General features: G+C 36.9%; 1 protein-coding gene across 2 annotated transcripts in view; it reads right to left on the bottom strand.

The window, feature by feature from the left end:
• Lars1 (leucyl-tRNA synthetase 1) overlaps positions 1–16,328 on the bottom strand; it is a 63,631-nt gene that overhangs the window by 44,965 nt on the left and 2,338 nt on the right. The window contains exons 2-10 of one of the 2 annotated variants that reach the window (XM_074076730.1): positions 13,706–13,824; positions 10,938–11,025; positions 9,920–10,000; positions 8,936–9,073; positions 5,288–5,449; positions 4,391–4,503; positions 3,310–3,373; positions 988–1,055; positions 677–902 (exon numbers count right to left, since the gene is read on the bottom strand). In XM_074076730.1, coding sequence (XP_073932831.1) covers positions 677–902; positions 988–1,055; positions 3,310–3,373; positions 4,391–4,503; positions 5,288–5,449; positions 8,936–9,073; positions 9,920–10,000; positions 10,938–11,025; positions 13,706–13,824 — 1,059 coding nt within the window. The remainder of the gene's footprint in view (positions 1–676; positions 903–987; positions 1,056–3,309; positions 3,374–4,390; positions 4,504–5,287; positions 5,450–8,935; positions 9,074–9,919; positions 10,001–10,937; positions 11,026–13,705; positions 13,825–16,328) is intronic. The other variant, XM_074076731.1, reaches the window with a different exon arrangement.

Below are 16,328 nucleotides of genomic sequence, written 5' to 3'. Positions count from 1 at the left end.
TTGCTTTTCAGAAACAAAGCAGTTACAATTCCTAATTTAGTAATCCCAGAACAAGAAATAGTATTCAAAAAGTAAACACAATTCCAGTGTAAGTATTAAATCTCTCAGGGAAGACTGTTGTTTTCAACCAAATACTTACTGAGTTGAAATATAAAGTTAAAAAATGCTAGTTTGGTGACACATAATGAAACGAATACTACAACAATTAAAAAAAAGAAAGAACTCCTATACACAATGTACAGAAATCACATAAATAATGATGAACAAAAGAAACCAGACCCAAAAGTATGCACACTACATAAATTCCATGATGTAACATTCAAGAACAGCAACTACTCTTTGGTATAGTCAAGTAAAAGTTCTCTTTAAAGGAGTTGGTGTGTAATAATATGATAGAACCTTTTGGAGAGCCACTGGGACTGTTCTGGATCTTGATTTGGGTAATGCTTACTTAAGCAGATATACATGAAAACTCAGCAAAATACAAATGACTTACCCACTTTATTACATGTACATTTCAATTAAAAAGTTTTTCTCTCTCTGGGTTCTAGTCCACCACAACAAATAAATAAACTGAAAAAAAAAAAAGTTTTTCTCAAATGCTCTTTTCTCAAGCTTCATCGCTGAAATTTTCTTGTAACTACATGAGCGAAAACAAGTGTGCTACACAACTTACCTCCCCCATTAATTCTTTAACGACAGGTACAACTCCATTATCTTTAGTATAGCCCTGGTATGACATATTCCTGGCTGCTCTTTGGGTACAAATGAATATATCACCACTTGCAGTCTCAAATCCAATGTACTTCATATCAGGACGAACCCAACAATTTGTCTGTCCAAACATGGTCTCAGGTCTGAGAGTAGCAGCTACTAAGAAGATATTTTTACCTTTCAGGCCACTAAGAAGAAAAAAGTATGCATTCACATTAAAAACATTGTGGATTCCCTAGTTAACTGTTCAGAAACAATGAAACAATAACCTACCTTAATCTGAGTGGATATGGCTCAAGTACTTTCAATTTGATTAAAGTATATTCCTGAGGTCCAACACCCTAAACAAATAAAACAAAAATATAAGGGAAAAAAGACTTGGATTAAATTTACTAACCTATGTGGGAGATCTGATTCAAAGTTCTGATGTGGTTTCCTGTACTGCTAGAATAATTCTTTCTTCCAGTACAGAGACTGACATTGGTATGGTGGACATATTCACACAGAAGTCTAGTATCTAAGGAGGAACTTAGTATCATGAGCCAGAATGGGTGTTTACCAAAATGACAGTGAAGACACAACCACCTCCAATCCTGTCCCCCAGGGCAGGTCTCAAACAGTAGTCATCACAGATATAGGCTGGGCCAGGCATTAGATGATGTACATTCTAAACCTAGCTTGGGACTGGAAGCGTGGCTCAAACAGCACAGCACCTGACAAGCAAGCCCAAGGCCAAGTTCAAACTCCAGTACCGCACAACAAAAGTCAACTTAAACCCTAGTACTGACAATAAATAAACAAACAAACTCAGCTTGATCCCTTACTAATGACTGACCCAAGGGAGTCACAATCTCTCAAAGCTTTTCTTTCCTGAACTGTAAAACAACTATGCTGCAACTCACAAGACTGCCCTGAATAACACATAAGATAACAGTTAGAAAATGCTTTGAAAAACTATCAAGTATTATTGAATTTAGGATACTGTTACTACTCACTGGGCATTGAATTTAGGGCCTCAGGCTTGCTGGCAAGCCCTCTACCACTTGAGCCACACTTTAGTCAGATTAAGTATCTCCTATGCAAAATCTTTGGGAGAAGTTCTTCAGATTTTGGAATATCTGTGTAGACTTTACTGGTTAAGCAGCCCTAATCTGAGAAACTGGCATCTGAAATGCTCCAAAATCCAAAATGTTTTGAGTACTATGACAGTGCTCAAAAACTTTTGAAATTTTGGGACATTTCAGATTTTTGGACTAAGGATGCTCAATTAAAACTATACTAGACCTTCTAAAGTCTCTCACATCTTTTAAATTTTACTCAATTCACTCCTAACAGACAAGTAACATCAGAACTGGAGGCTGATTTTGAAAAGTAGTTGCTAGACTAAAATATGTTCAAAGATGGTAATAAAAGAATGATGTACTCATAGGAGCTTGTTATGGTTTGAATATGATCACCAAAACTCATTTTTAAATGCAATCCCCATTGTAAGGTATTAAGAGATGGAGCCAGATGGGAGTGATGAGAAGTATTTAGATCATAAATGGATTAATCAATTCATGGATTAATGGATTAATAGGCTAATGGGCTATCCTGAGGGTGGCTCTCTTATGAAAGCCAGGTTGCCTCAGTCTCTCATACATGCCCCTCTCTTCATGTGATGTCAGGCTCCACCTCTGAAGACTCCCCACCAGCAAGAAAGCCTTCGCCAGATGTATTCTTTTGATCTTGGATCTCCCATTCTACAGAACTGTGAGCTAAATAAGGCTTTACTCTTTAAAAATTATCCAGCCTATAGAATTGTTATAGTAATGGAAAATGGACTAAAACAGAGCTTATAGGCTCCGATGCTGGCATTGATTAACTGTGCTAAGACTTTAGACAAAATACCCTTGTTTTATTCAAGTACTACCAGGAATAAGGTCTACAGTGATGTAAAGGGAAATGATGTCATGCAATGTACTACAAGTACATTGGAAATAAGGAGGCACATGATCAAAACAAATATAAATGGAATCTGTGTACACTTTTTTTTTTTTTTGCAGTACTGGGGCTTGAACTCAGAGCCTACACCTTTAGCCACGCAACCAGTCCTTTTTGTGATGGGTGTTTTCAAGATGGGGGTCTCAAACTATTTGCCTGGGCTGTCTTCAAACCTCGATCCTCCTGATCTTTGCCTCCTGAGTACCTAGGATTATAGCCACTGGTGCCCAGCCCCCACACTCTTTTTAGGGCAGTATATTTTCCAAATGTTGCTTCTGACACATTAACATGAATATAAATCACATTAACTTATAAAAGAACAGATTCCTGGGCCCTACCCCCAGAGTTCCGCAATTGTGGGGTGAGGCTCAATAACGTGCTTTTTTGTAACAAGCTGATATAGCTAGTCCACAGACTACTCTTAGAGTAACCAGGTCCTGGACAAGACACAAGTCCCTATAATAGTATTCTATCTCTGTTTTCACATCCAGCAGAGGGCCATGACTCTATGCCTCAGCACTGCAGTGGAAGTCATTTTTAGGTTTCTGAGCTAGAATTTGAAGGCCACGTTAAGGATTATTATAGTAAGTACTCTACATCGCATGTAATCACCTCTCCAGTTTGTCTGTCATGATCCATGCAAGGCTGTCCATCTTTCGGAGAATAGATAGTGTATCTAAAAAAGAAATAAGTAGCAAATATTATTATAACATTCGAACTACATCCTAATCTATTTTCCAGTGCTGCCAACATCTTACAAACATGTCTTATAACTAAAACTTCTGAGAAAATGTCTACAACTCTGAGTAACTGTGTCAACCTCATTACTAAAGAAGTTTTTACCTTCATCAAAAGTAATGTCACCAAAAAATATGAACTAAATACAAACACTTGCTTTGTGGCATGAAACAAAACATTCTAAAATATAAATTCACTTATGAACTGCAAATAGCTTTTAATTAATAATATAATCAAGGAAGAATCTTAACAAAACACAAAAGTATAAACTAAAACATAAAGTAACTATTTTTCTACTTGGTCAGGAATACTGAGCAGAATCATTCCATTCTCTATGATTCTAGTCACAAACACAAGGCAGCTCAAAAAATTTGCTTTGTTTTTTGTGGTACTGAGAATTGAACTTGAGCTTGTCAAGCAAGCACTCTACCACTTGAGTCTTGTGCTGAGTTTTGCAGTTTGTTTCTTAAATTGGGACTTGTGCTTTTGCCTGAGCTTGCCTCAGACCACTATCCTACCTCTACCTCCCAAGTAGCTGAGATTACAGGTGTATATCAACATGCCCAGATTGCTTTTGAGGGTCTCACTAACTTTTGCCTGGGCTAGCCTCAAACCCCAATTCTCCTATCTCTGCCTCCCAAGTAGCTGAGATTACAGGCATAAACCACTATGCCCAGCAGCTTAGAGAAATTAAGACAGTGGCAAGAGGCTGGGGAGGCAGCTCAGTAGTAGAATACTTGTCTACCATGATTGGGTTCAATCCCCAGCACTGGAAAAAAAAAAAGACACTGGCAAGAGAAAAAGAAAAACAGAAGCTATAAAAAGAACACAACGAAAAAAATTATAAAAAAAAAAATAGAAAGGATAACGGGGGAAAAGGTAGACTATAGGTACTGAATTGCAGTGTAGGAATTACGTGATTTTTACTTTACCATACTAAGGACAGCAAACTCACCGCTTCCCAAATTTAATTTTGTTTCTTTCTCTTAATGTTAAAAATTGCCACCTGACAAATGAATCATAGTAAGGATTAACATCAGTTGTAATAAAGGAACGCCTCCAGTCCACCTACAGAAGGAAAAAGGAGAAGGTAATTGTTGAAAAATACACAACATTTTTATAACTAAGCATTCCAATGAATCAATTATTTACTCTTCTACTCTTTACTCCCTAACTCAAAATGACTTTATTGAAAGAAAAAAGCTTTCAGCCAGGTGTCAGTGGCTCACACCTGCAATCCTAGTTACTTGGGAGTCTGAGATCAAGGTTCAAGGCCAATCTGGGCAAATAGTTCACAAGATCCCATCTCTAAAATAACCAGAGCAAAATGGACTGGAGGTATGGCTCAAATAGTAGAGTGCCTACTTTGCAAGTGCAAAGCCCTGCGTTCAAACCCCAGTCCCACCAAAAAAAAAAAAGTTTTCAAGTCCTTCTTATTAATCATATACCAATTACTATAATAATTTGTTTATAATTAGTGAGCTTATAAATATACACATTGACATATAAACAAACATATAGGAATTAGAATAAATTAAGAAGAATTAAATAATACCTTTAAGTACTCCCAAGTACTGAAGTTTACTTTCAGCTTCTTTATATTCTTTGAATAGAACCCTTTTCTACTAACTTCCAATGTATTAATATACATTTCAATAAGACAAATATTAAGGGGTTTATTTGCTCATATTGAATCCCAATAAGTGTTAATCTGACAATAACAGTGTAATTCTTTAATGGCATTCAAGTAGAATATATTATTCTAAATTTAAGAGTTGATCCACATCTTTTAAAATTATATGAATATAAATTCTTTCTTCCTATTTTCTTTAACTATGAGCTGATGGCATACCTTCAAACCTATTCTCTTTAGATCCTGAATAGCCATTGGTGGGAAGTAATCAAGCCAATGTTCTGCTTCAGAGAATTTTACTATCTCTTCATCAGACAGTCCAAGAGATTTCATAATGTCCCATTGGTATCTAGAAGATCCAGCTTTAGCAGCAGCTTTACTCTGAAAACAACAGGCAAAAACAAATTCCATTAAACAATACCCAACAACTGCTTAACATTCCAGGACCACAGTAATTTTAAGTGAATAAATCCCATTTGCTAACTTTTTTTTAAAATTCCAAGCACTGCTGTTGATACATCAGAACACAGCAAGAGTCAGATATACTAGTCTATCAAACTGCACACTCAGGATATTCACCAGGACACTGACACCAATGATAACTAAATGGATAGAACCACAAAGAACTACCAGTTGCAAAGATAAAATCAATACCAAACTTTCTGCTTCCTTTTTCCTAATACCACACACATCTTTTTTTTTTTTTAAGCTAAAATAAACTACTACCAAGAGTTTCCTCCTTTTCAAATGTTTACGAGTATCAAAAAGACAACCAAAAGCCGGGGGGTGGGGTGTGGATGTAAGAAATGGAGTTAACATGTAAGACTGGAAACGAGCAGCACGAGGACTTTTGAGTGTGATGGAACTGTTCCACAGGGTTCCGTAGCAGTAGAAACCTAACTTCTCATTTCTCAAACCCACAGAACTACATACAATTGTAAAGAGCAATTTTACTTTATGTAAATTTTTTGCAATTCAACCAGGATGTGGGCAAAATATAGGATGGGATGCAGACCATAAAGAATGTATCTAACTATATCACGAATACATGACATAACTACACTAGTGGGTTGGGGAAGAAAGGAGCTGATCTAAGCAATTTTGAAAAAGAATGTTGACCAGAATCTAAAGACGAAAAGAACTACACACAAATATTAACTGTACTTTAGTTAATAAAACTGTCTCTTCAAAGGGTACAAGCTAACAATTCTGAAACTACTTTACTACTAGACTAGGACTGAACAAGTAAGTAAGTACACTGTAGATAGCATGAGTCTGGTTCCTGATTGTTATTGTCACATAAGCAAAGGGAAAATGCCAGAATGAGCCCTGTGTTGCTAAAAGGGAGCCAGGGATATTGATATGAACTCATTTGTATACACAGACAGACAAATAGACATGTGTGCACACATGTTTTAGTAGACATGTTATACACATCCCTGCTCTAGAAGCAGTGCCTGTAGCAGCAATGAGCACAGCTAGCACCCAGACCTTACTTTCTAATTATCATTCTTCAATAGAAGGAATAAGGGCTCCTTGAAGAAGCCAAGGAGCTCTCAAGCCATGGCTGATTCCAGGACTGAAACAGGGAAAATACAAGACAGGCCTAGAGCTCTGTGTAATACTAGAAAAAAATTAAAAATAAAAAAAGAACTCCCATTGACCAATAATTTGAGTAATAACAAATGCCATGGAAAAAGCCCTTAACAGTATTAGATTATAGCCTAAAGAATAAAATAAATATCCATGAATACATACTGATACAAAAAAGATTGAAAAAGTAAATGGAGGATAAAAGGACAACTCTTCTAGAGCTTATCATTCTAGATAATAAACATAAAATGACAAATAGAAAATCACCATTAGAACACCACAGTAATAATTGTTGTAAGCAAGATGAATACTAAAATTAATGAGCAAATATTTTACTTTTTAGTGGCACTGGGATTTGAACTTGGGGCCACATGCTTGCTAAGCAGGCGCTCTACCACTTGAGCCATTCCACCAGCCCCAATGAGCAAATATTTAAAAAGAAACAAAATGTTATTTCCATAGCCTCAAAGTATCTCCCCCAAAATATACATTAATTACAAGGGGAGAAATGAAATTTTTACAGTAGAAAAGCCTGGCAGAGCCAGCCACCAGTGGCTCACACCTATAATTCTAGCTCCTTGGGAGCTTGAGATTGGGAAGACCACAGTTCGGGACCAGCCTAGGCAAATAGTTTGTGAGACGCCCCCATATCCAAAAAAAGAAAAAAACCAAAGCAAAGTTCGGCTCAAGCGGTACAGCACCTGCTTTGCAAGCACAAAGTCCTGAGTTCAAACCCCAGTCCCACCAAAAAAAAAAGAAAAGAAAAAAACAAGCCTGGCAGATACCACCTTAACAAAATGATGAAGATTAACATCAACATCATATACTTCCTGATATGATGCATTGAGACGGACACATCAACTCTGATATTCTTCCCAAAACTTAGTAACTTCTAACAATGAGAAAAGCATCAGTCAAACCCAAACTGAAATACAGTCTGTTTTTTGTGGTTTGAATGTCCCCAAAGCACTATGACAAATTTAAAACTCCTATGTAATAGTCCAATACAGAATCTTCAAGGGGTTAGTAGACCACGAGGGCTGTGCCCTTATGAACAGATTAATGGCATTATCACAAAGTGGGTTCATATGAAAGGACAGATTTGGCCCCCTTTTACACACAGGCTTGCTCAATCTTTCTCTCTCTCTTGCCTGTCTGCATGTCTGTCTGTCTGTCTGTCTCTCTTTTAGCAGTGCTGGGGTTTGAACTCAGGGCCTCACGCTTGCTAGACTGGCACTCTACCACCTGAGCCATTTGCTGGCCCTGTTTTGCACTGTTTTTTTTTGAAGATCGAGTCTCACAAACCATTTTCCTGGGCTGGCTTGGGAACCGCTATCCTGATTTCCACATCCCAGGTAGCTAGAACTACAGATGTGAGCCAGTGGCACCCAGCTCTGCCTCTCTCTTTTTACCCTACCATCATGGATAACACAGCAAGTACCTCCCCAGATATCAACCCCTCAATTTGGGACTTTCTAGCCTCCAGAACAATGAACCAATACATTTCTGGTCATTATAAATTAGTCTGTAGTACTCTGTTGTTACAGCAGCACAAAAGACCAAAACAGTCTATAAATTACTTATCTGAACTATACCATTTATAAGTATCAAAAGTTGTAGAAGACAATTAACAGAGAGGACACTAAGGGGACATGACAATTAATGCAATGTGGGATCCTAGATCAGACCTGAAACAGAAAAGGACAGCACTTAAAAAAAAAAAAAAAAAATCCAGGCTCACACCTGTAATTCTAACTACTCAGTTGGCAGAGATGAGGATCGAGGTTTGAAACCACCCCAGGCAAACAGTTGGCAAGACCCTAACTCAAAAAAAAAAGCTCTTAAAAAAAAAAAAAAAAGGGTTTGGTAGAATGGCTCAAGATGTAGGCCCTGAGTTCAAACCCCAGTACTGTAAAAAAAGTAAAAATCCAAATGAAGTCTGCAGTTTATAAATAATATAATACTAATGTTAATTCCTTAGTTTTGAGAATTATGCCATAGTTATATAAACTATAACATTAGGGGAAGTAGGTAAAGTTATAAAGTTATAAGTTGTACTATCTTGCAACTCCTCTTCAAATCTAAAATTATCTCCAAAATAAAAAGGAAAAAAAGGCAAAAAAAAAAAAATCAGAAGGATTTTTGGATTTGACACGTTTTTAAACCATCAAATACATATCAGTAGGCACTGTGCTAGTGTTGGTAATGCACCTATAAATCAGATAAATATAAATGTTAAACTCCAGCCAAAATAAGTATTAACAAACACCAAACCTTTTTCCCTTTAGCTTTATCCTTAATTACTACATCTTCTGTTTTAACATCAATCTCTTCCTCTTCTTCTTCTTCATCTGGAAAATCAGGGGGGCAACCATACAGCTCTATTTCTCTCTTCAACTTGTCAGCACACGCCTATAATACAAAATCAAAAATTTTTAAAAAGTAAAGAAAAAAAACAAGGAAATAAAGAGAATACTTGGCCACTCTCTGTGCAGGGTGTGACTTAGTTGGTACAGGTATAAGAAGGGCTCTCTGTACTATCCTCTCACCTTTTTTATAGGTTTGACATTTTGACCTTTGTCAAAATAAAAGGTGGAAAATAAAAAGAAATAGCTAATTCTGTTGCTTTTAGGGAATCTTTTCAACTCTAGTTTTCTGGTCCACCCTTCGTTGAGAATTATTTCTACTATAGGTTTATTACAAATTAAGACGTTTAAAAAATATACAATATGATACAACTGTTTGTTACTTCATGCCATCATTGTACATATGTCACAAATGCTGAAGTAATTGTACTTATTAAAAATTACTTATTACCTAATTCAAACATAGACATGAATACACAAGGTATTCAAAAGATATCAAAACTACTTAGAAATCACTTAGGCCTTCATGTGCATGTTTTGGGGATTTTTTGGCATTTATTTTTTCCCCTCTTTTTGAGATAGCATCATCCTGTGTAGCCCAGGCTGCCCTGGAACTATGTAGACTAGGCTGGCACTGAACTGACTATCCTTTTACTTCAGATTCCCAAAAGCTGGCATCACAGGCCTGCACCCCTGGCTACTGTGTGCCTTTTATTTAAGTACTTCTTCAAATGTTTTTAAAGTAATCTTCACTAAAATAAATTCAACTAATTTCACAAAAGCTTTAATATAATATGGCAGTATTTGAAAATCCTATTTCAAGATCTTCAATTGGGTATTATATTTACTCTGAGCCAAAAAGAGTAGAAAGCAATCCTATCAGCAACCTTACCTTAATAGGCATTCCAGTACAGTGTAAGCCAAAGGGAAACAGACAGCTTTTTCCTTTTAATCTCTGGTACCCTACTGCAAACTACAGAGAAAAAAAAAAGAAGAAGAAGAATAAACTTAAATTACAAATATAAAAGATAGATGAATACAAATGCTAACTTTTGATTCACTTTCCTCTTCATATCTTCCTTTAGAACACCAATTAGATTTTACCATCACTGCAAAATTCTAACATTCTATCCTTTTCTTATTGTTCTGTTTTGTTTTCCTTTTTGGTGGGACTGGGGTTTGAACTCAGGGCTTCACACTTGCAAAGGAGGCACAGTACCACCTGAGCCCCACCTTCAGTCCATTTTGCTCTGGTTATTTTGGAGATGGGATCTCGTGAACTGGCCTTGAACATCAATCCTGACTCCCAAGTAGCAGGGATTAAAGGCATGAGCCACCAACAATCAGCTTTTTTTTTTTGATATATCATCTTTTTTGGTTTGTTGTTGTTTTGTTTTTGCAGTACTGGTGTTTGAACCCAGGGCCTTAAGCTTGATAGGCAGGTGCTCTACCACTTGAGCCACTCTTTTTTAATTGTTTTATCACCAACCCAGTAATTTTGAACAAAACCATGCACAACTATACACACGATATAAAAATTCAATTAACTGTATATTAAAATTATGCTTATAATTAAGGAAATTTGAGTTCCTTTAACAGGAAATAAATTCTACATATGCCAATTTCTTCAAAAGTTTTTCTTTTTCTTTTTTTTTGGTGGGAATGGGGTTTGAACTTCATGCTTACAAAGCAGGCGCTGTACCACTTGAGCCAAGCCTCCAGTTCATTTTGCTCTTGTTATTCTGGAGTTAGGATCTTGAGAACTATTTGCCTGGGCTGGCCTCAAATTGTGATCCTTCAATCTCAGCCTCTCAAGTAGACAGCATTACAGAGGTGAGCTACTGGTACCCCGCCAATATAGTATTTAAGGACCCTCCATCCCATTGTATTAAATATAGAAGAAGCTTTACCTCACACTTCGATAAAGAAAACGTGTGTCCCAAATGAAGACGCCCATTCATATACGGATATGGGAATGTAACAAAGTACTTGTTCTTACTGCAAAACAATCATTTGAACAGGAAAACACAGAAAATGTTAGCATTTTTTTACATTGAGGGATGGGGTGGAGGGAATGCTAGATATAAGTAACTTGTTTAAACTTTAGATATTTAAAAGCAAATTTGAAAATTTAGAAATTAAAAGCTCTCTAAAGCTGAGACTTACCTTTGACTTAGAAAGAATCATACATTTATGAGAACTATGAAGAAATAAACGTCCTTGTAGCAAATACTAGAGGTTTAACTTCGGTAAAGATGATATAATGAAAAATGTTAATACTTTTGAGAATCTATACTGATTTAATGTTTTAACTGATTAAATGAAAACTATTTTCACTAGAGATATATAAAACAATTCTAAATCCATTAGGTAAAATAAAACTTTTGCACAGGACTTTTAAAGATTTCTGCAACTGGTTTTCTTCACGCAATATTGTATTACCAAGTTTCTTCAGCATTATTGCAAATTCCTACACCTCACTGCTTTTCATTGACCAAAGCAGCTTTTCCAGTTCACTGCTTTACCTTAAATTACCTTAAAGTTACCCAAAAATCCAGAATCACACAGAAGCTTCAAACTATAAGATATAACACCAGAAACTTACACTTTGTATTATACCAACTTTTCTCTTCAAAAAAATAGTGTGTGTATGTGTATTCCATTAGAAGGTAGCGAAATAGCAAAAAGGATAGACTGTAGAATTACAAAGTCCTAAAAATAAGCCCAGGTTCTATGAATTCCTAGGTATGCAACGTGGAGCAGATTACTTAGTCTCTCTGTGTCTTTTTCCTCATCTGTGAAATAGGGATTAAAAAATTCATTAACACTGAAGGATTAAGATGATTAAATGAGAATACGCACATAAAAGACTTGACGTGTTTCCTTCTTGTACACCGTAAGTATTCAATGCTAGCTACCACTATTGTTACAGTTATCACTGTATTTACTCAATTTGAAGTACATTTTTCTACATTTCAACACATCTGATATTGGTATATACCTTGTAACTGATACATGTATTTATCGTGGCACTGTATTAGGGTACAGTTATTTTGGTTTTTTCTCTAATATTACTATCTTTGTTTGTCTTAAAATCATTTTCTTAGCATCAAGACAATATAGTGTTTATGAAATAAGGTACTCAAAGAAAAACCTTCAAAATTTTATTTTTTGTCTTTGAAGTAATTATCATTATTAGTCTCTGTAAGAAAATAGATTTCATTAGTCAGTGAAGATAAAGCTTCAAAATAGTCTCCCCTATCTAAATATGAAAAATACTAGTTTTAAAAAAAAAAAAAACAAACAAACACTGGGCTGGAAGAGTGGCTCAAGTGGTAGTGCACCTGCCTAGCAGTATAAGGCTCTGAGTTCAAACCCCAGTACTAAAAAAAGAAAGAAAGAAAATCAAAAACTTAGCTGGGCACCAGTGGCTGATGTCTGTGATCTTCAGCTAATTGGGAGGCTGAGTTTGGGAAGATCATGGTTCAAGGCCAGCCTGGGCAAATAGTTTGCAAGACTTCCATCTCCAAATAACCACAGCAAAATGGACTACAGTAAGCTCAAATGATAGAAACCCAACTTTGCAAGCGTGAAGCCCTGAGTTCAAACTCCAGTTCCATCAAAACAAACAAACAAAAAAAAACACAGAAAACATTACACAGAAAAAATATTTTAGAACTCCATAGTTAAACAGAGGTAGGGACCCACCATTCACTGGGATACTTGTACAGAAGCTAAGCATTGTTAGAATACTGTTAGGTATTGTCAAATGTACTGTTACTGATAAGCCTTTGTTGTAAACACCCTTTTGAAAGTTTTATTTTCTTTCTTTAAATGTGCTGAGATGTTGAGGGTTAGGGAAACTTACCTCCCTAGTTGACAGCTACTAGACCCCTTCTCCCAGGCCCCAGCTGCCTTGAGCAAAGGAATGCCAACCAGACAGTCAGACTGGCCTCATGCCAGGACTCAAAGCATGATTTCAGTTCCAAAAGGCACTGCTTCTGCAAGCAGTTTATACCATCTCTTTCTACCAACTGCCACTTTCATGGAGGGTGAGGGAGAAAAGGCAGCTTTGGCCCAACAGAAGACCTACGATTGGTGCAAGCATAAGGGCACTGCTGTAATTGGTACAGACAGGGTTGTTCTCCTCTTCTTCTGGATATATAAACAGTCTACTAAACTCATTTTATAAGACACCCTCCTCTCCTTACTGCCCCCCACCCTATTCCCAATATTATAACATCAGTTCCCAACAGAGACTTTCTCTCGAGTGGTCTTGTCCACCTTTGCTGAGTGGTAATATGAAGAAAAAGAAGAGAAGCAGCAGCAGTGGCAGGGAGGAAGCTGCCCTGATAGCACAGAGGCAATAAGACAGGCAAGCTGAGCAGCAGGCAAAACTGACAGGAATGCTGGGGACAAGCAGCAGCCAGCAACAAAGACTAACAGAGGGTAGCAGAAAGTTGTAACACTTATGGCCCCAACCAGTGCACAGTTCTCTCCCATGGCAAGAGTACCTAGGGCCCCCAGACCCAGTGATGTTGCCCTAGCTGTCAGGGGCCTAAGAAGAATGCAGAAAGTGGAAGTTACCTCCTTCAGCCTGTCTCAGGCATTACACATACCTTTTGACTTAATCTGTCCCATGGAGCAGTTTAACATTCAGAACTCCACAATTACTCACCTGGTATGCTTCTCTAAATTAGATGCATTGACCTCAAACACTTTCTCAGTGTCCCATTTTTGTTGGATTTCTTTCTCAATCTTCTTCAAAAAGTCTACTTTAGCTGTTCCTTTTCTTTCCTATTAAAAAGAGAATAATCTATATTTCCAAAATCTTGCCTTAAAAAGACAAAAAAAAAAAAAAAAGAAATTGGGTTCATATAGAACTGATCTGCTCGTGGATAGATTTTTCCACAGCTATACTGATATGTAAATGATTAAGACTAAAAATTAGTTGATTTTAGAGAAGCTGAGAGTAAGGCCAGGGAGAACAGTGAAGAGAAAGGATGGAGAAAAGTTGATCAGTGGGTATTAGGATGCAGATGGATAGGATTTGTAAAACTGTACACAGTAGGCTGACTATAGACAGCAATTGTATACTATATATCTCAGAAATCTAAAAGAAAGGATTTTGAATGTTTTCACCAGAAAGTAGTGACAAATGTTTGAGGAGAAAGATACGTTCAAATTTATCAGAATGTATTCAGCACAGATTTAGAGTTTCATTCCCAGCCTGTGACTCTATATGGAAGAGTTACCTGTTAATAGGAGGGGAACACGGCACTTACAGAATAAGCAGATGTGAGAGTTGAATGCCAGTGGGCCAAACACAAACCTAATTCTATTTTAAGAACAGAATTTTGTACTAGAATCTACAATTTTACTTTCTAGTATAAAATTGTCTGAACTGAAATTAAACTTTCTTCCACTTCTCCTAATGCTAAGATTTCCAGATTCTGCAGCATCTCTACATGAGAAAATACCTGGTTTCTACCCATATTTTACAATCTATCAGATAAGTGCCATCACCAGGTCACCTATAGGTCTGTTTCTTTTAATCATTCCTTCCCTCTGCCCTTCCACACGACAATTTTAAAAATGCTTTCTAGTTACATCACAAATATACTGCCTTCTTAGACACACTGTTATAATCACATTACTGAGGCAGGAAAAAGGCAAGTTCAAGGCTAGCCTGGGCTATGCAAAAAGACCTTGTCTTGAAAAAAAAAAAAATCAAAAGAAAACAAATTTTATGTTTCTGTAAATCCTGTCCAGGTCACACTGCTGTGTGTAGCAATCAAATCAAAGTTTAAATCTCACTGTGAATCCCCCTTCAGAGGCTCCCAACTATTCTTCAGATAAAATCCATACTCTTAAATCTGGCATTCAAGGCCCTTCTTGTCTCATCTCTGCCAGACCACTCCCTCTTTACCCTGCTTGATATTTGCCCACCACCACCTTTGGCCTATTAAACCATTTGCATCTTGTCACATGTACCACAATCTGCTCCCTCTCTCTCCTCTGGGCCTTTATTCAAGCTATTCAATCTGCCCTCATACCCCAACAATCTATTTGCCTGGCTATCTCAAACTTCCAGTTTCAGCTAATTACCTGCCTTGAATTCTTAAAGAGTTCAAAATAAGCCGGACACCAGGTGCTCACGCCTGTAATTCTAGCTACTCAGGAGGCAGAAGTCAGGAGGACTGCAGTTCACAGTCGGCCTGAGCAAATAGTTCACACAACCCTATCTGGGAAAAATTCCATCACAAAAAAGGACTGGTGGAGTGGCTCAAGGTGTGGACCCTGAGTTCAAACTCCAGTACCACAAAAAAAAAAAGAGTGCAAGATAACTCTCTTAATGTGTTCCTACATACCAGTATTTCTCCTATAACATTAGTCACACAATGGTATCAATGTTTCCGCTAACTCAGTATTAGTCTGCTCACAGTAGGAACTCTGCCTCACTTTTCATTGCATCCTCAACGTCCACCTCATAATAGGCCCTTAATAAATATCTGTTGAACATTTAAAGATTTTAAAAGAGAAGTAAATAACACATTACCAGCTTTTTGTGATTGTGACCATAAAGAAATAACATGGATTAGGAATTGGATTATATATTTCACTGAAGGTACTAAGAAACCTGTACTCTTAGTTTACATAAAAGTATAGTTACGTAAGGTATTTCCTTTTCCAAGAAAGAATACACCCAGCATCTGTCCACTCCCTTCTACTCCTTCTACCAACCACCTTCATTTAGACTGCAAAACAATTTCCTAACAAGTAACCTGCTTCCAGGCTCTCTATTACAGTGTATTCTAATATACAAGGACTTTTTAAAATAAAACTGTGACTGAGACACCAAGTTGCCTATACAATATCCATTCTTCCCCTTTCTTCCTCGGTAACAGAAACTCAGTCTTATTTAGGATAGTGCAGCAAATGCAGTTAAGTGCACTCTTTCAGGTTTCCTGGCAAATTCAGCTAGACTGGAGCAATGTAACTGGGTTCTGGCAAAGAGGTCTGGAACAAAAGAAAATAAGTCACTTCTACCTGGCACTTAAAACATTCTGTTCAACTTCTAATGGTCAACTTATACAGAGATCATGAAAATGTTTTGGTTTCTTTTAAAATCAGAAGAAAAACTGAACTTGAAGGTCAAAGGAAAAAAATTAATATCTAGTATTAACATATTTACTCCTGAACTCTGATACTACTAACATTTATGCCAAATAGTTTTTTGCTTTCAGGGGCTGTCCAATGCATTGCAGGATGCTTAGAAGCATCCCTGGTTTTTACCCACT

Source organism: Castor canadensis, chromosome 6, assembly GCF_047511655.1.
Source record: "Castor canadensis chromosome 6, mCasCan1.hap1v2, whole genome shotgun sequence".
Taxonomy (NCBI): domain Eukaryota; kingdom Metazoa; phylum Chordata; class Mammalia; order Rodentia; family Castoridae; genus Castor; species Castor canadensis.
Note: the sequence above shows the minus strand (reverse complement) of the source record. Positions and strands in the feature narration are given on the sequence as shown.